Source organism: Trichoderma breve, chromosome 1 (assembly GCF_028502605.1).
Source record: "Trichoderma breve strain T069 chromosome 1, whole genome shotgun sequence".
Classification (NCBI taxonomy): Eukaryota; Fungi; Ascomycota; class Sordariomycetes; order Hypocreales; family Hypocreaceae; genus Trichoderma; species Trichoderma breve.
In genome coordinates, this window is record NC_079232.1 from 2453808 (window position 1) to 2472270 (window position 18463).

The 18463-nt window shown below is 52.1% G+C and overlaps 7 protein-coding genes across 7 annotated transcripts; 3 read left to right on the plus strand and 4 right to left on the minus strand.

The window, feature by feature from the left end:
* Positions 1 to 20: 20 nt before the first annotated feature.
* On the plus strand, positions 21 to 855 carry T069G_00774 (uncharacterized protein; the record flags this gene model as incomplete). Its single annotated transcript, XM_056167984.1, has 2 exons — positions 21 to 246; positions 347 to 855. The coding sequence occupies 2 exons, from the start codon at positions 21 to 23 to the stop codon at positions 853 to 855; spliced, it is 735 nt and encodes a 244-aa protein (XP_056033300.1).
* A 365-nt stretch (positions 856 to 1220) lies between these two features.
* On the minus strand, positions 1221 to 2579 carry T069G_00775 (inner membrane protein import complex subunit tim54 domain-containing protein; the record flags this gene model as incomplete). The annotated part of the gene is made up of 1 exon (XM_056167985.1): positions 1221 to 2579. The coding sequence occupies one exon, from the start codon at positions 2577 to 2579 to the stop codon at positions 1221 to 1223; it is 1359 nt and encodes a 452-aa protein (XP_056033301.1).
* A 1993-nt stretch (positions 2580 to 4572) lies between these two features.
* On the plus strand, positions 4573 to 6709 carry T069G_00776 (protein kinase domain-containing protein; the record flags this gene model as incomplete). The annotated part of the gene is made up of 4 exons (XM_056167986.1): positions 4573 to 5174; positions 5291 to 5791; positions 5859 to 6332; positions 6403 to 6709. 4 exons carry the CDS (start codon positions 4573 to 4575, stop codon positions 6707 to 6709), a joined length of 1884 nt encoding a protein of 627 aa, XP_056033302.1.
* Positions 6710 to 7504: 795 nt separating this feature from the next.
* Positions 7505 to 8221, minus strand: T069G_00777 (pre-mRNA-splicing factor SF3a complex subunit 2 (Prp11) domain-containing protein; the record flags this gene model as incomplete). The annotated part of the gene is made up of 1 exon (XM_056167987.1): positions 7505 to 8221. One exon carries the CDS (start codon positions 8219 to 8221, stop codon positions 7505 to 7507), a length of 717 nt encoding a protein of 238 aa, XP_056033303.1.
* A 282-nt stretch (positions 8222 to 8503) lies between these two features.
* T069G_00778 (aminotransferase class-III domain-containing protein) lies at positions 8504 to 9935 on the minus strand (the record flags this gene model as incomplete). Its single annotated transcript, XM_056167988.1, has 3 exons — positions 8504 to 9115; positions 9179 to 9671; positions 9730 to 9935. The coding sequence occupies 3 exons, from the start codon at positions 9933 to 9935 to the stop codon at positions 8504 to 8506; spliced, it is 1311 nt and encodes a 436-aa protein (XP_056033304.1).
* A 649-nt stretch (positions 9936 to 10584) lies between these two features.
* T069G_00779 (GNL3L/Grn1 putative GTPase domain-containing protein) lies at positions 10585 to 12349 on the plus strand (the record flags this gene model as incomplete). Its single annotated transcript, XM_056167989.1, has 2 exons — positions 10585 to 10612; positions 10716 to 12349. The coding sequence occupies 2 exons, from the start codon at positions 10585 to 10587 to the stop codon at positions 12347 to 12349; spliced, it is 1662 nt and encodes a 553-aa protein (XP_056033305.1).
* Positions 12350 to 12666: 317 nt separating this feature from the next.
* T069G_00780 (RNB domain-containing protein) lies at positions 12667 to 15689 on the minus strand (the record flags this gene model as incomplete). Its single annotated transcript, XM_056167990.1, has 2 exons — positions 12667 to 15431; positions 15494 to 15689. 2 exons carry the CDS (start codon positions 15687 to 15689, stop codon positions 12667 to 12669), a joined length of 2961 nt encoding a protein of 986 aa, XP_056033306.1.
* Between the last annotated feature and the right edge of the window lie 2774 nt (positions 15690 to 18463).

The window sequence follows — 18463 nt, forward strand, 5'->3', positions numbered from 1 at the left end:
TTTTGCTGCACAATTGAATCATGTCTAGCCGATTCGTTTCCGGCGGGACGATAAGCGGCGAAGGGTCAAAGGACGAGGCCGTCGCTGCTACTGCTACAGCGAGGGAGCCGCTGGCGAAGAAGAGCGTGGAGTGGGAGACGGTGCAGCATGAGCTTGATGAGGAGAGGAAGCGGAGGGAGCACGCGAGGGCGGAGTTGGCGGAGGGGGGGCAGCAGAGCTTGTATGACATTCTGCAGGCGAATAAAGGTTTGTAGTACTTCTTCTTCCCTGCGTCTTCTCCTTTTTTGTTGTTGTTGTTGTGTTTTTGAGAGGGCATGTGCTGATTGGGATTTTTGTATGAGGATAGCGGCGAAGCAGGCTGCGTTTGAGGAGCAGAATAAGCTGAAGAACCAGTTCCGGGCGCTGGATGATGATGAGATTGAGTTTTTGGATGAGGTGAGGGCTAAGGAGAAGGCTGAGGAGGAGAGGGCGAGGAGGGAGGTTGAGGAAGGGCTGAAGGCGTTTCGGGAGAGACAGAAGAGCAGCGGCGGCAGCGGCGGCGAGACTTCCGGGACGGCGAAGGAGGATGCTGGAAGGGAAGAGGAGGAGGAGTGGGCGGTTGGTGGGAGGAAGAGGAAGAGGCATGAGAGGGAGGTGTTGGGGGTGAAGAAGAAGGCTGTTGCTGGTGATAGAGGGGGAGGGAGGGATGAGGTTGGGGGAGTTGATAAGAGTGATGGTGATGATGGGAAGAAGAAGGTTGAGAGTGAGGGTGAGAAAGTGAAAGAGAAAGAAAAGGAGAGGGAGCCTCCTAAGGAAGAGAAGAAGGCGAGCTTAGGGCTGGTGGCATATGATTCAGACAGTGACGACGACGAATGACACAGCGAGAGGAGAAGCGCGGACGAGCCTCGACTCGGAAGAGGAGAACTGTAAGTGTGGTGGTTGCGAATTAATACAGCTGCAAAGCTAGATAATGTGTATATACGCCCTCTATCATAACCAATCCATCCAATCATCCATCCATCCATAGCTCGCTCTCGGTCGGTTTTTGTGAGTGGGTTTTTGTTCCTTCATGCCCGATATACAATTAGTTCACTCCTCGCATACATACAGTAGTCATACAAGCACATGCCCCGTTGTTGATACAAGAATAATAAAACATGACACTTCCATCCGTCATGTACACATCACATCGTTGGAATCCTCTTCTTTTTAGGATAATTTTTTTTTCAAACACCATCGCTTCAATCATCATCCAAGTTTCCCACATTAGGGCCCGTGGGCTTGCTGGCGAAAGAGCTGGCGCCCCAGTGATACAAGCTCCGCAGGCTGCGCTTGATCCAGCCCTCAATCTCTGCCTCCGGAACGACAATCTTCTGCGCGCGAGCCTCGTCCTCGGCCTGAATCTCGAAGCGGCGCATTCGTTCCACGATGCGCGAGTCGACTACCAGAGGCGAGGCCCAGATCTTCTCCTTGGGCGGCTCGGCGGCCTTTTTGGCCTTTTCCGCCTCGTCAACGGGCTCAGGCTCGTCCTTCCAGACAAACTTGGGCCAGTCGTCTTCCTCCTGCTTCAGGACAAGTTGCTGCTCGTACTGACCGTCGACCTCACGCCAGTCTCGCGCGGCGGCGAAACACACTGCAGCGACCTCTCGGCCAATGTCATCTGCCAGGTGACGGCGGGTCAGGAAGCGGCCAAGGCGGACAAAGGTGTGACGGAAGCCGAGGCGGTGGGGGAAAGCGATGGGGGTAGAGGGGGAGAACTCGGCGGGGATGCTGGCCGGGAGGGCTGCGGAGGGATAGTCGTCGGGTGAGTTGTGAGGGCGGGGCTGCGGTGGTCGCTTGTCCTTCTTTTCTTCTTCTTCCGGCTTCTTGTCCTCGGGCTTCTTGTCACCCTCGCCTTCTGTGGATGGGGTTTCGGGTTCGGGCTTGTCTTCGAGAGTTTCAACGACTGGCAATGGCGGTGCGTCGAGGGGACCGAGCCATCCCTCGTGTAGTCCTCGAACATACTCTTTCCAAGTGTGTCGACCAATGACGATATCGCCCTTGATGCCTTCGTATTCTGGTAGCCCAATCTTCTTCCTCTGCTGTTCCACAATGGCTTCATCTGTTTGCGGCAGCTCTTCGCCCGGCCGCTCGGTGGCCTTCCTGGATCTCCTAATCTTCTCGGCCACAGCCGCTCGCACGTCACCCTGCTGCCGGCCCTGAACAAACTCCCAGTCGAGACCCGATGCCGCTAGAATAGGCTTAACATATTCGATGAAGTGATCCTGAGCAGTGCGTAGACCATCTCCAGGAGGGGCCTCCAGATAGACGGTAAGTTTGCGGGGCAGCTGGCTCGAATTGGGGAGCAGCTCTTTGGAGAGGGGTGCAACAGCTCGGCGCCATTTCGCTGTTGCGCGATTCTTTTCGCGCTTGTCGTAGATGATTGCGCCGGCGATGGATGATGAGACGGCCCAGAAGATGAGCCAATTGCGGGAGGGGAGCTTGCGAGGGAGGGCCGGGAGACCCATCATCTTGAAGACGGGATTGCGCGGACGAGGAGGTTTTGAAGCGCCTGAGCCCGAGGCTGGCGGGATCGAGGGATTGGGATTGGCGTCGGCCATGGTGAAGTGTGTGCGGCCTTGCTTGTGTGCTATCTTTTGGTGAAATAATGAAAAACAACGAAGGGAAATGGTGGCCTAGGTATGCTTTTGCATTGTTTGCGCGCGAGCTACGTTGAGCAGCTATCGATGAGTTATGCTGTCATGAGGTTGGAAAAAAATCGGATGCGATAAGGATGCGGGACACGATAAGGGCCTCGGTTTGCCGCCAAAATGGACAGACAGGTACTTGTGCATCTGTACTTGGGCCATGGTGCAAGCAATAATTTAACACTTTTCCCACCTAAGAATGAAGACAATTTTGTCTAGAATAGTTGATGTCTTATAATGTAATTTTCAGTATTATTCTTGGTTATTGCAATTGGGATTTGAGGAAACCTGCAGTTGATTGCAGACTGTGTCTCCATGATCAGCAGGCAAAGGCAAGTTCTACATGCATGTACCATGTTTGGTGTCAAAATTGCCTGCAACAGGTCCTATAGTCATCGTGATTATTTCGTCAAAATGCCTTGTATGAAGGATTTCCGTTGGGGTGATAGAGAAATGAGCATATAACACTTGAGATGCAGTAATTTGATAATTTCGCCTTTGTAACATGAATTATTGAGGTGAAGGATGCCTTGTCCATAAGAGAACAGGGGTCTGCCCGTCGCTCACCGGGACGACAAGTCGGCTTATTTAAACGGGCCCTGCAGGAGATGGTACGGGGGGCTTTATATCCTGCTTGCTTTTAGATACACCTGCTACTGCGGTGCATAGAGCGTGTATTGGAGCAAGGCCTGAAATTCTATCGTGAGAATATGTATCAAGGATTGGCTGATTGTGTAGATACTACTAGTGTTGCAGGTCAACCTGAGATCTAGTCAATGCTACGAAATACTTGGCTAGGAAATGGATTGCCAGGGATCTAGCAACTAATACTCCTGGCATGTGAATTTAGATCTCCAAGCACAGCAGAGATAAGCCGGATGGGTAATATATTCCGTACAAGACGGAACGGCTGGACCCCTGAGATGGAAACGGCACAAGTGCCGGTGGGGAACACGTTCGATGTAACAGAAGGGCCAGCAAAGGCTGGACGGAGTAATGCATTGCAATGTGCTGTTGATAGAGGGAAGCAATTGGAATTGACGTGCTCACATCCAACTGAAGATGTTAAATACCATAATACAGGCCACATATAGAGTCAATAAGAGTTGAAATTGGCATTTGATCTAAAATGCTTGGCGGTGTTGTTGCCGCTACCTACCCATCTCACACAAGCCAGGCTTGTTTAGACCAATCAATACCCTTTCCATTTAAGTGATCAAGGCTTCTCGAACAAATTCTATAATTTACTTCTAGGTATTCAACATCGAATGAAGCCTTTTATCTCCCGACTCAAGCACCATTCAGGAAAATAATAATAGCACCCGTGGACCAGAAACTAAAGATAGTCTAGTGGCAGCTCAGTCGAGCATCAAACGTGTCTAGGCCCCGACCAGAACAATTTAGCGGCCTACCAACCGCTGTTCCCACAGCAAGCCCCCTGGAACCTGGAGGATACCTGGGCTTATTGCCACCTGTGACGCGCCCGCGCCCATCTGGCGCACCGCAGGCAGGTACCTCGCGAGTATTCATCACCCCGCCCATTGTCTTTGGCGCATCTACCTAGCAGTTTGAGGTCTGGTTGACCGCCCCCCATTTTCCCCTTGAGCCCAAAAGCCAAAGCCAAACCATCGTCAAAAGGGTCTTTGACTGGAGCTTCTTCAAACTGCAAAGACGCCAACTCCAAAGCTCAGGCCCCAATCAGCAGCCAGGTCCTTGCCTTGCTCCTCTAAAAACTGGGCCAGCCCGCCTTGCGCTGCAGCGGAGCAATTCTCGCTTCGAATTGGCCAGTCAGGGCTCCATCTCCAGCGTCTCTCCCCCTTTCCGACGAGACGACCCCTCAGGCCGTCAGGCTCGCATACAGCTGATTATTACCTGAGATCGATTGTCTTGTCTTATCGGCGTGGATATGGATTCCAATCGTCTGCACTTGAACTTTGACAACCAACGGCCGGCTGCCAACGATCGGACCTTTCCAACGACTCCTTCAACCTTTCCCCAGCCCGTCTTCCAGGGCCAGTCTGGCAGCATGCAATCCTCCCAGCAGCAGTACGGCGCCGGCTACCCTCCCCAGCAGGGCTACTTTCAGCAGAACCAGTATGGCCAGCAGCAGTATCCTGGCCAGGCCGTCACCAGCGACTATCCCAACGCCGGCTATCCCCCGCAGTCTGGCGCGCCCGGCACCAACGACCCAAACACTGGTTTGGCTCACCAGTTCTCCCACCAGAACCTAGGCGGCGGTGCCGCGAGGGGAGGTCAATATGCTGGTCGAGGGCCGTCGTCAGGCCGTCCGCGAACTGCTGGCGGCTCAGGGCAGCAGGCCAGCTATGGCAACTACGCGCCTCCTTTGCCCAACTCGGGCGTTGTCTCGTCGCCCGAGTTCCAGCCCATCCCTGAGAGGAACCCTGATAAATACGGCACAAATGCCAATAGCAACCAGAAGAAGTGCTCACAGCTAGCTGCAGACTTCTTCAAAGACAGCGTCAAGCGAGCTCGCGAGCGTAACCAAAGGTACGAACGACACTTGCGAATATCCATCATCACATGGCTTTTTCTAAAGCCTAAATCAACCCCTTATCACTCTGTATCAATAGTCCATCAACTTACTAACATGTGAAACACAACAGGCAGAATGAGTTGGAGCAGAAGCTGCAAGACCCCCAACAGAGCTCAACTAGAAGGGAGCAGCTGTGGTCGACCGCCGGCCGGAAAGAAGGCCAATACCTGCGATTCTTGCGTACAAAGGACAAGCCCGAAAACTACAACACTGTCAAGATCATCGGAAAGGGTGCTTTCGGTGAGGTCAAGTTGGTGCAGAAGAAGGGAGACGGCAAGGTCTACGCCATGAAGTCTCTGATCAAGACTGAAATGTTCAAGAAGGACCAGCTGGCCCACGTCCGCTCAGAACGTGATATCCTGGCCGAGTCTGACAGCCCTTGGGTTGTCAAGCTCTACACCACCTTCCAGGACGCGTACTTCCTCTACATGCTCATGGAGTTTTTGCCGGGTGGAGATTTGATGACTATGCTCATCAAGTATGAAATCTTCTCAGAAGACATTACGCGATTCTACATTGCCGAGATTGTCTTGGCCATCGAGGCCGTCCACAAACTTGGCTTTATCCACCGGTATGTTTTGCTGGCTGCGTCCCCAAATATCAACGCGAGTTAATGACTGACTTTTGGTGGGAAACAGTGATATCAAGCCCGACAACATCCTGTTGGACCGTGGTGGTCACGTCAAGCTGACTGACTTTGGTCTCTCCACGGGATTCCACCGTCTGCACGATAACAACTACTACCAGCAGCTTCTGCAAGGCCGCTCCAACCGCCCGCGTGACCGAACCTCAGTTGCCATAGACCAGATTAACCTCACAGTTAGCAACCGATCTCAGATTAATGACTGGAGACGATCTAGACGGTTGATGGCTTACTCCACCGTCGGAACGCCAGACTACATCGCCCCCGAGATCTTCACAGGCCATGGCTACACCTTTGACTGCGATTGGTGGTCGTTGGGTACCATCATGTTCGAGTGCTTGGTGGGCTGGCCGCCTTTCTGCGCTGAAGACAGCCACGATACTTATCGTAAGATTGTCAACTGGAGACAAACCCTGTACTTCCCCGATGACATTACGCTGGGTGCCGAGGCAGAGAACTTGATTCGAAGGTATGATATCCTTGGAAGATACATCTTGCTTTTCAGGAGTGCTTAACGGCTAACCTTATCTACTTTATAGCATGGTCTGCAACACTGAGAACCGACTCGGACGGGGAGGTGCTCATGAAATCAAGAGCCACGCATTCTTCCGTGGAGTCGACTTTGACAGTCTGCGCCGCATCCGTGCTCCTTTCGAGCCCCGGCTGACGTCCAACATCGATACCACTTACTTCCCCACCGATGAAATTGACCAGACTGACAACGCGACTCTGCTCAAGGCCCAGGCCATCCAGAACCGCAATGGCCAGGCACCTGAGGAGTCTCCCGAGATGAGCCTTCCTTTCATCGGCTACACCTTCAAGCGGTTCGATAACAACTTCCGATAGAAGGTTTTTGTTGTTCCAGAAGATGAAGCGGGCATATGCAGTAGAGATTTTGAATTCGAAGCGAATTAGAGCTGCAATTAGATGATGGAGACGTTGGGATTTGGAAGGGGAGAGGGGGGGTCTATGCTTAATCGGCTGGCCAAGATACGAGGAGCAATCTGCATCAGAACCAAAATGGTACATTGTCGTTTATTGAAATGCATTATACTGGGCATGGAAAAATCGTGCTTGACATCCCCTTGTTCATATTGCTGAAAGATGCTTTTCATTTTTCTCATACGCATGCGTTAGTCTAAGACCGTGGATATATCAGTTGCGAAAGAAACTTTATTGGTATTGCAATAGTATATGATTTGAAATACGTGATTTGTAACAGGGCGCCGTAAATCCAATTTCCGATTTAGTATATATATACATGTTTGTGTTTCATTATTCTAACCCAACATTCGTAACCTTGATTGTGCTAAAGATGGCTTGTGTCCACCTTTGTGCTGTTTTACCCTCACTCATTCTAAGGCCAAGTCGACTGTTGAGCCAAATAGCTAGTTGCAAGTCAGCCAAAAATGAACGCTGGTATTGAGCCAACAGACAGCCTCTTACCCCATGAGTTGTGATATCGTTGCCTGCTAAATATTCCACCGCGTTCGCGCTGTGAGCGCCACCAAAGACGGGGCTATACAGAGGTCTTTCCGTCCTTCTTGGGTATCAAGAGTCGTAGCTCTGGCGATCATCAGACAGCATCTCCACGAAGCCTGACGATTATTATCTTCTGTCCCTCCTCCCTTGTCAAACAATTCATCTCCTGGCCGTCAAACCAGGAGCAGCATTAAAGCGCTCCTCACGCTCCGTCATGAACATGACTTGAATCCAATACTCCTTCGAGTCCGGGTCCCAGAAGCAAAACTGCTTATCCTCTCGCTTATCCAACTCTCGCGCAGGAATCTTGAATCCCACACTCTCGTACGGCTCGGCTGCAACAACCAGGTACTGAAAGTTCTTGTCCGGCTCCTCGGCGCGCTGCGTGAAAGCGTTCATGACCTGCCACTTGGGCGCCAGCTCGGGCGTGGCATCCGGGTACTGCAGCTGAAAGAGCAGGCCCTGCTGTCGCGTCACGGGGTCGCGGATCTTTGTGATCTTGTACCCCGGGCGGCCAATCTTGACAACGTTACGGCGCGCGTTGAGGCCGGCGGCGACGCTGGCGGGCAGGCCCGTGGCCGGGTCGATGTTCTGCTTGCCCTCCTTCTGCTCGCGGGCGGCGCGGCGGGCGAGGTTGGTCTGGTGTTTTTTCCCCTGGGTGTGGGCGAGGTAGGAGCCGTCATTTTGGTGAACGGTCAGGCAGAGGCGGCACTCGAAGGAGCCGACGTGGTTCTTGAAGAAGTAGGGGTCCTTGTCGAGGTCGATTGTCTCGAGAGCGAGCTTGCGGAGGCGTTCGCGGCGGTCGGCGTTGGTGGCGGAGTGTGAGGCGACACCGCCGCCGCCGAATTTGGAGCCTGCGCGGTTTTGGTAGTCCATTGATATGGGCTATGGGGGATTATGGGATGTGTGGTGGTTTGGTTGTGGCAGTTGGGGCTAAAAAAGAAAGAAAAAGAGTTTTGGAGGCGCGTGTGATGCAGAGCTACGAGAATCGATGGCAAAAGTTACAAGGTGGATAAGGCTGAGGATGGGTGGATTATGTAACTGGACAAGGCTAGCCAATCAGTAGGCGCGTGTGCTGCCACACTTATACTCGGGAGTACTTAAACAATCTACCTATTGAACCAGCTACATGCCCTTCCTTATTGACCTTTCATCGCCTTAAATCGCCAAAATGTCGTTGTGCTTTGACACAAACGCCTTCACAGCATCCACAAATCTGTCCAGCTCCGACTGCGGCGTCTCCAGGATCAGCGCAATGAAGCCTCTGCGCGTAACCCAGAACCGCTGCTCCAGCATCTCAAACCAAAACAGCTCCTTCAGCGCCTCGTTTTCTTGCACATCATCTCCACTAGCAATATCCTTCACTTCTACATCTCCTTCAATGAAATGGGAGCACAGGATAGACCCGATTCCCGTAAAAGTTAGTCTTGTTCCTTTGACTGCCTCCTGAAGCCTGGATAGAAACGCCGAGCCCATCTCGGTAAACTTTTCCGCTACGTCGGCAGTGTAAATCTTGCTGAGACCCGCGTAGCCAGCATGTGTCACGAGCGTGTTGTTGTTGAAGGTGCCAGAATGCGAGATCGAGGTGGCGAGTCTCGGATCGAAGGCTGCCATGATATCGGCTCTTCCGCCCAGGGCGCCAAAAGCGAGGCCACCGCCGAGATACTTGCCAAACGTCTTGAGATCAGGCTTGATTCCTCGCAGGCCTGCATAGCCAGAAGCTGATATTCTAGAAGTCATGACCTCGTCGAGGATGAACACCACGCCAGCCTATATGAGATGTGAGTGAGCTTAAGTGCAGAATAAGTAGGTGAAATTTCTGTGTCTCCTCACCTTTGTAGCAGCGTCTTGGATGCCAGTCAGGAACTCTTTGGTTCCAAGAATACATCCTCCGTTTCCTTGCATGCCTTCCAACAGGACAGCTGCCACTCCCTCACTCTGAATTGCCTTGGTGGCAGCATCGACATCATTGTACTTGACGATGATCCAATCGTTTGGGTCAACATTATTAGGCGCTGGTTTCCCGTCTTTGAAGCCCAGCACTCCTCCATGGTAGCCTCTGTTGAACACAACCACCTTTCTCTTGTTTGTGAACTTCCTCGCAGCGGCCAGAGCATGGAGATTGGCCTCAGTGCCAGAGTTTGTGAAGCGCACTCGCTCAAGTCCAAAGCGCTGGCACATTTCCCGAGCAAACAATTGCTCCTGGGATGTCGTTGCGCCAACATTCATGCCCACGGTCTTGAGGACGGTGCTCACGGCATCGAGGATCACGGGGTTAGAGTGGCCATAGAGCGCTGCCGTGAATTCACATGTAAGGTCTGTGTAGCTGTTGAACCTTGGGTTAACAAGACGAGAAGCCGAAATATATAATCATGTCAACCTACGTAGTCCCATCCTCAGAAGTGAGTTGATAGCCTTGGCCAGACTTCATGCAGATGGGGAAAGGATCAGTATGAAGCACCGTCCTGGTATTGCCGCCAGGGAATGACTTGGTGGCTTCTTCGTGGAATGCCTTGGATTTGGCATTTTGGGCTACATAGCGGGCCTTGGCTTCAGAAAGGGCCAGGGAAAGCGTGTTAACCGAACCCATTGTTTCTTGTTGGTGTAGTGTACGATATAGAAATTGGAACTCAGTTCAGTTGACATGCAAGGTGAAGCAACAAGGACGAGAGGGGATTAAACATGCATCAACACCGCATCCGTCTTATATATAGTTGTAGTCTGTCTTTCATATTGGCTGTACTTCTCGGCTTCAGGGTGGGGATTCTCACTATGAGCCATTACGAGCATCACGACAACAAGGATATCCAAGACTAGCATCTCGCATCTCGGGTTTGACTGCCTCACCCGAGATCGGAAGTGGGCATCAAAGGGCCGTTAGGGTGATTTGCTCGACAGGAAAAGGAAACCCACGTCGAATACCCGCCTAATTGGACCCTTCGCATTGCGGAGAAGTGCTAATACTACGCTGCATGTATCTTTCAACTGTGACATACAGCAAAGAGTACTTCGGCCTATTACTTGAGAGAAAAGCTTACTAACGATTCCAGGGACTGCTCTGCTCTAGTCTAAGAATTTATCTGCAAAAAACAGATGGGGCCGATAGCAAGGCGGTGTGGAGCGCCGCCGGCAGAATTGATATCCCACTTAATTTTTTTTTCTTAGCACGGCAACCACAGTTGGAGGCACGCCGCAAGTTGTTATCAAGAGAAATCTACGATTGACAACGACAAATCACAATGGCAGGCTCAATTAACAAACCCAAGAGTATGTTTTGATCCGGAGCAGCAACCACTCAACCCAAATCTACATTCACTCTCAGTCCTGGGCTGCCCCATCACCTTTCCTTTGCCTGCTAACCATGGCGCAGAACCAAAGTCCAAGCGGACAACAACCCGCCTTCGCAACAAGATCCAGAAGGCCTCAGCGGCCAAGCAGAGAAAGGATCGCAAGTTCGCCAAGAAGAACCCAGAATGGCGATCCAAGCTGAAGAAGGACCCCGGCATCCCCAACCTGTTCCCCTACAAGGAGAAGATTCTAGAGGAGATTGAGCAGAAGCGCGCAAAGAAGGCCGAGGAGGCTCAGAGGAGAAAAGAGCTGGCCAAGGCTGCCAAGACGGGCGGTGCTCAGGACAAGGACGAGGATGCCATGGACGACGTCGACGGGGCTGAGGATGACCAGATGGATGAGGACGGCGACTTTGACGAGGATGTCGACGAGTCTAACCCCATGGCCGCGCTGATTGCCAGTGCTCGTGCTGCTGCGGAAAAGTACGACAAGTCTCTTGCCGCAAGCGACGATGATATGGATGACGACGATGACGAGGAGAGCGACAGCGATGCTTCTGACGATGGCGCACACGTTTCCATTGGCCAGGCTTCGTCAAGAAAGACCTTTGACAAGGTCTTCAAGCAGGTCGTCGAGGAAGCCGACGTCGTGCTGTACGTCCTCGACGCCCGGGACCCAGAGGGCACCCGCTCGCGAGAGGTCGAGCGCAGCGTCATGGCCGCCGCCTCGGGGGGCAAGCGCCTCATCCTCATCCTCAACAAGGTCGACCTGATCCCGCCCAAGGTCCTGCGCGACTGGCTCGTCCACCTGCGCCGGTACTTCCCCACGCTGCCCGTGCGGGCGTCGCACGCCGCTGCGAATGCGCATGTGTTTAGCCACCGCGACTTGACTGTGCAGAGCACCTCGGCTGCCCTGTTCAAGGCCCTCAAGAGCTACGCTGCCAGCCGCGACCTGAAGCGTGCCGTCTCCGTCGGTGTCATCGGCTACCCCAACGTCGGAAAGAGCTCCATCATCAACGCCCTTCTCAGCAGATTGAGCGGCAAGGGCAGCAACAACGCAAAGGCCTGCCCTGCCGGTGCCGAGGCCGGTGTCACCACGAGCATCCGCAAGGTCAAGATCGACAGCAAGCTCACCCTGCTCGACTCCCCCGGTGTGGTCTTCCCCTCGTCCTCGTCCCTCCAGTCCGGTGGCCTCGTCGCCATCAAGAACGCCACCGAGGCCCATGCCCACCTCGTCCTCCTCAACGCCGTGCCCCCCAAGCAGATTGACGACCCCATCCCCGCCGTCAGCCTCCTTCTCCGCCGTCTCTCCACTACCCCCGACCTGCTGCAGAAGCTTACCGCTGTGTACGACATCCCCGCGCTTCTGCCCAACAGCACCGACGGCGACATCACCACCGACTTCCTCGTCCAGGTCGCCCGCAAGCGTGGAAGGATCGGCCGCGGAGGCATCCCCAACATCAACGCTGCCGCCATGACCGTCGTCACGGACTGGCGTGACGGCCGTATCCAGGGCTGGGTCGAGGCCCCCGTCCTGGCCGTCGAGTCCGCCAACGGCGCTGCCACCAAGTCTACCGTCAAGAACGCCGGCGAGGAGGATGTCATGGCCGACCAGAAGGAGATTGTTACCGAGTGGGCCGCCGAGTTCAAGCTCGATGGCCTGTGGGGTGACAATGGCAACGGAGCTGCAAATGAAGAGGATGCCATGGAGCAGTAAAAGAACTCTCACGATTGCAAATGCGGTTGGAATTTTTATCATATATGACGCGGTTTTAATTATTTCTCATAACGAGTTTGGCGTTGTAGGCTGGTTTGGTCAAAAATAAAACGGACTTGGGCCGGATGTACACGTTTAGATATGTCAAAATACATATAGATGTACACGTCTTTTTCAAACAAAAGAAGGATTTCCCTGAGATGCAAGCCTCTCAATCCTTTTTCCCTCTTTATTCTCACTCTAGTCTCTAACATTCGTGAAATGTCTTCTCAAAATATTATATCTCGTTAAAATATCATGCCGTAGTCCACTTATCTTCAAGCACTCACCAACTCCATCTTGACGCCCCTCTTACCCGTCCTCTCGTCCTTATCATCATGGACTCTAACCACAACCTTTTGGAAAAGCTCTACTTTAACAGCCTTATCGCCCTTTGTCGTCAGCGTATACGTCTCAGCGTCATACTCGCTCTCAGGCTCAGGATCAGCCAAATCACGCAGCCGAATCAAACCCTCAATACCGAACCGCGGCACCAGGACCACGAATCCGTTGCTGAAAATCTTCATGACAAAGGCCTCCTCCTCAGCAACCTTGCCCTTGAGAGCCTGACCGACGTAATAAGCAATGCTAGCTCGGCCGGCCATCTGGGCGTTGCGATGGCGGACGTTGATGTTCTTGCACACTGCCTCGAGGCGACCACGGCTGCGGACAGAGGGATGAACAGCCTCGTAGCCGATAGCCGCGGCAAGTTGTCTATGCGCAAGAAGATCTGCATATCGACGAATGGGGGAAGTAAAGTGTGTGTAAATCTCAGATGCGAGACCGTAGTGGCGGAACTCGGGGTATGACTGCGTTCCGGAACAGAAGTACTCGGCGCTCATCATGCACCGCGTGGCCATGATACGGACAAGCGTGTTGAAGAATGGATCCTTCTCATCGACACACTTGTCCAGGGAGTCGGCCAACGCCTTGCTGGAGTCGGTGCGCAGCTCCAGCCCACGCTTGATACGCAGCTGATCGGCCAACTCGTCGAAATTGGTCTTAGGAGGGGCACCGTGGCGACGCAGAATAGCAGTTTGAGGAAACGCCTCGTAGATCTTGGCGGCAACACTGACGTTGGCGAACAACATGAACTCCTCTACAAGAGAGTTGGTGTCGAGAAGTTCCTTTGTCTTAACGTCAATGGGGTCCGAGGATTCTGACTCCATGTGCACCTTGATCTCAGGAGAAGACAGGCTCAGGGCACCGGCATCCATACGCTTCTTCTTGAGCTTCTTTGACAGCATGAGCAGCATTCGCATGCCTTTTGTGAGGTCATCCTGCTGCGACTCATCGTCAATTCGAAGCTGTGCTTGTTCGTAGCTGAATGCCTCGCGAGACTTGATAACAGACTTTGTAAAACGGACGTTTACAACGTCAGCATTCTCATCAACTTCCCAAATGACTGTAAACGCAAAACGCTCAACATAGGGTTTGAGAGAGCAGAGATCGGTGCCGAGCAGCATAGGAAGCATGTCTATGCGCTTGTCAACCAGGTAGACTGTGGTGCCACGAATGCTTGCTTCCGTGTCCATTGCATTTGCAGGCTTAACAAAGTGCGATACGTCCGCAATGTGGACGCCGACCTCGTAGTTACCGTTGGGTAATAGCCTGGCGTGAAGAGCATCATCGATATCTTGACAGCCGGGAGGATCAATACTGCAGATGAGAAGATCGCGAAGGTCCTCTCTATCTCTCCAGCCTGGATCCTCCTTGCTCTCGGGCACCCTCCAGTTATGGCCCTCTTTCGGGAGGCAGTCAAGCACCGTTTTGGGGAAAGGTCGGTACTGGACGTCCCATTCCAGGAGTAGTGCCTCTGTCTCGGCTGCCTTGGTCTCAAGCTCTCCCAAGGAGCGAACCAGATGTCCCACGGGATGTCTTGAGTCTCTGTCCCATGAATCAACAGTGACCAACAGTCTCTTGCCCAAGAGCTCAGAGACTTGACGAGTGCGGAGACGGATCTTGGGGATCTTCTTATCCATGGGGATGAGGAAGACGCTATCGAGTCTACGACCTTGTGATGGACCCTTGCTGGCCGTTGAGGGATCAATGTGACCGACGTACTGTCGCCAGTTGCGCTTCACCACGCCCACAACCTTGGCTGTTGGTTGCAGTTGGCCCTCCCCTGATGCCTTTTGTGTCCTCTTCACCTCCTCCTGAAGTGCCTTGCGCTCCTTGTCCGACACAAAATCTTGACGCTCTTCTGTGTCCGCATTTTCGTTCTTTGTGATTGTGTCCTCCTCAATGATCTTTGTTGATGGTGACTTCCATTGATCTTGTGGAAGAAGCTCGACGACGACAACATCACCATCAATAGATCGGTTAATGTTCTCGCGGCCGAGGATAAGCAGAGGCTTCGGGAAAGCAGGCACCTTGATCGACCCTTCGAGGTAGTTATACGGCGACACATTGAAGATTCCCTGATGCAGCAAGCCTGCCTTGACCCCCGTCATCATTCTTGAGGAGGTATAGTACTCTGGATAAAGGGGCTGCTGGGAAGCCTGCTTGAATCCACCTTGGGCTTGAGACTGTGACTCGGCAATCATGTCAAGCAGCCTGTCGCCATCTTCTAGTTCGCTGACGTAGTCCGCTAGCGAAGACGCGTGCAGGCCTTGCGCCTTCGCTTTCCTCAAATTATCCCGATCATCGCTCAGCATAACAACCGCCGGGATTTGTGCCGCCTTGGTTAAAGCCAGGTGCTCCCCATACCACTTGACAGCCTGTCGAACTGCACGGTCATTTCTGTCATTGACAGTCTCATTGGCTTCGCGATTGATATACGTCTCTAGTCGGAACTCGTTAAAGAAAACGTAGAACCTCTTATCCTCGCTCTTTGTCAGTCCAACAAGGCGATTGTAGAGCGGCAATGAGCGGTTCTTAAGCTCCTCCAAGACAGTCTGCAAGATGATAACGTCGTAAAACGATGAGCTCTGCTCAAACAAGTCCATGGCGTTTAGCAGCGCGTTTGTGTCTGGAACTAGGTAGTGGCCCTGAGGATACGACTTTGTACCAGCCGGTCTGGCCGACAGGACAAAGGGCAGAGCTATCATAAGCTGTTAGTCTCACTTCTCATCTTCATAACTTGAGATAGAAAGAAATAATTACCTTCATTCACTGCATTTCTGGGTGCTTGGCTCAAGCACGCCCTGCACAGGTTCGATGAGCATGGGATGTCCGTTCTCAAATAGACCTCGCGGACAATCTTCTGGACCTTTCCACTCCGTGTCGACCTGACATAGACCTTGTTAGAGATGTTCTGAGCCAGTTGGTCAGACCCCTGAGGTCTCTTTAAGCTCGTCATGATGGCTGTCTCTTTGGGTGTTTTTTGGGTGTGAGTTTTCACTCCTGTCAAAAAAATGCTGATGTAAAGTGAGATGCAAAGGCGCTACGAATCTGGAAGTTCCTAGTGGGGTGCCTTATCGATATGTAAAAGAGCAAACCGCAAATTGTAAGGATAGAGAAGTTTGGCTATAACAAGACTTTTGCAATACTAAGTTTGAAAAGAAAATTATTCTATTATTTGCTGCTTCTAATAATTCTTGTTTTTCAATCTCTCGGTGTGTCAACAAAGATTCTATCCCGTCAAAACTCACTCAAGTGTGGTCGACATCACGTGATTCTTGCTCGACGATAGTGTCACGTGAGCCCTCATCTCATACTGCCTCTGAAACTCAAGGGACGTCAATCTTACAGCATCTCTATCATGAACCATCAAGAAAAGATACCTTTCGAGTATACCAAGTAAATGAGTTCTATTCAATAGGGCTCTCAATTTACTTGCAAAAGTGCGTGCATCTGTGCCATGGTGCTTATCCATACAACACTATTAGCCCTGCTACCATACACGTGGAATAGCAGCCAACTCCGGATTCAATCATCATGGATAAACTAAAGTTCCAATCTTTTACCAGGTTGTGAGATATTCTACTTGCATTATCCGATATACGTCAATCTAACAATCTAGAATAGATATCCATCGCTTGTCAAGACGGCTCAAGGTGCAAGTGGCCAAGAATCGTCATGAATGCAACTTCAACTTCCAGCATGTCACCTACCTAAACATGTCACTTGCCACTTACCCTAGCCGGGCGAGCCCAACAAAAGGACGCAAAGGTTATCAACGCAGCTCGGGGAAAAACTTGGCCCCGATGTTACCGAGCGTATGTTATCACTAAGCAGTGATTGCACCGCACCTCAGGAGGGATCCTTCTGTCCATTGATGACCTCGTTTCTTGTACCCCCTCGGAGCAAAAATCACCTCGGAGAACTGGACCGTCTTGGACCTAGGTTGCTGCTTGTATGACTCTGGATTCCCCGAAATATGCCCTTTATCCACTGTTGGTCAAAAAAGAGCTCAATGTTGGTGAGACATGACATTTTTTCACCGCTCCAGGCCATATGTACTTCACCACTTGTCACCATGGCTGCAGGAGGCGACGCGTCGAGGCTCTGTAGCCATAAACAGGCCGTCGGCTCCATCTCTAGGAGTGTGTCCATGTTACTGCTATGGTAAACGGTGTCTGTATAGCCGATCCTTTTCGCATATCTCCGCCGCTCGTTGGGTCTTGCGGATACTACCATCTCTCGGTGTACAACATTTGGCTGGCAAGGATGACGCGCCATGTTCTTATCGAAAGGGAGTGGAAGCCGGATTATTGGGTTCGTATGTGTCCCCCTCCCATCCTCAGAGAACGAAGACCGGTGTGTGTTGGATACAACGTGCCTTGCAACCTTGTATTGTTGCTTCTGGTGATAGGTCTCTTCGCAGTCGTCATTTTCGTCTCATCTAGATCTGAACAAAGGTTGAAAGTCTGGTCCTCTGGTGTCAACTGCGAGCCACTAAACAGCAAGGAAGAGGCGTCGCCTCGCCTCGTACCCCCATGCTATGGGGGCAAGGGCATGTGCGTGCGTTTGACTTCGACTAGCAGAGCCAGATGACCATTTATTTCATGCACGCTTTCATCATGTAGGACCACAACGCAACACTCGCCGGCGTTCTCGACTAGTCCATTTCATTGCTGTGAATAATCCTATGTGGATCTGTAAAGTCTTGGAAACCAGTCTTGGTTTATACGGCAGAGTCGCAGAGCGTGTATCGCGACGTCAGTTGTGGCGCCCTGATTTGATAGCCAGCGCCGGATTGAGTGAAACTAAAGGCAGGTAAGCGCCTGTGGTCTGGTCCCTGGCAAATGAATTTTGCATGAGCGGGTAACAAGAATAGATCCCGTGCTCTATGTACAGTCTAAACGGCCCCAATTGTCATATGGAAGGGCTGCGGGCGCTGATCACCAAAGCCCTCTTTTTGCCTTCTCCGGCCAAAACCCCAAGGGGTACAAAGATGATGGAAGGGTTCCAAAGTCGTGTCTCTGAGCCCAATAGTACGGGTCTTTCGGATTGGATCCCCGTCACTGCTTGTCAACCATGGGCTGTATGGACATATTCGTCTCATAGTGGGGGCAGCATAGACATGATCCCACTGCCAGTACTTCGTACAGCTCGACATGTGCCAAGGCAGCAGGCTATCCTGTTCTGCTGGCCTCGAAATGCATGCTAGCTGGCTTCGCAGCCAATAACAAAGGCCACAACGGCCACTGGCGCGAGAAGCTAGAAGAGGAGGACACCTTGCCTCGCAAGAGATCAACAGCTTGCCCCTCTCGGGGCGTTAAAAGCTGGAAAGCTGGCCGGCAGACTTACACTGGGTAACCTCTGAGATGCATCCTTGCCTTGGCAACCGACCTGTTGACCCGCAGTCACATGGCTAGATGCGCTGCCTGATGTGGGCTCGATCAACGCTATTCTTTCAAGTTGAGAGTCTCGTGAGAAGATGGGGTAGCATCGCGAAAAATGCAAATGATGCCAGAAAGAACAAGGATGTTTAAACCCGCAGCTGTAAGTGCAGTGGTCAGATGTTAGCCCTCAACACTATTTGCCGGTGTGGAGATGAAGGGGAAAAAAGATCCAAGGTTGCAGACTACAGGCTTCGTACATACCTGCAAGCAAGGCTTTCCACTTCTGATTTGTATGCCTTACTTTAAGTAAACTGTTGTAATAGCATGACCAGCATCCAAGATAATT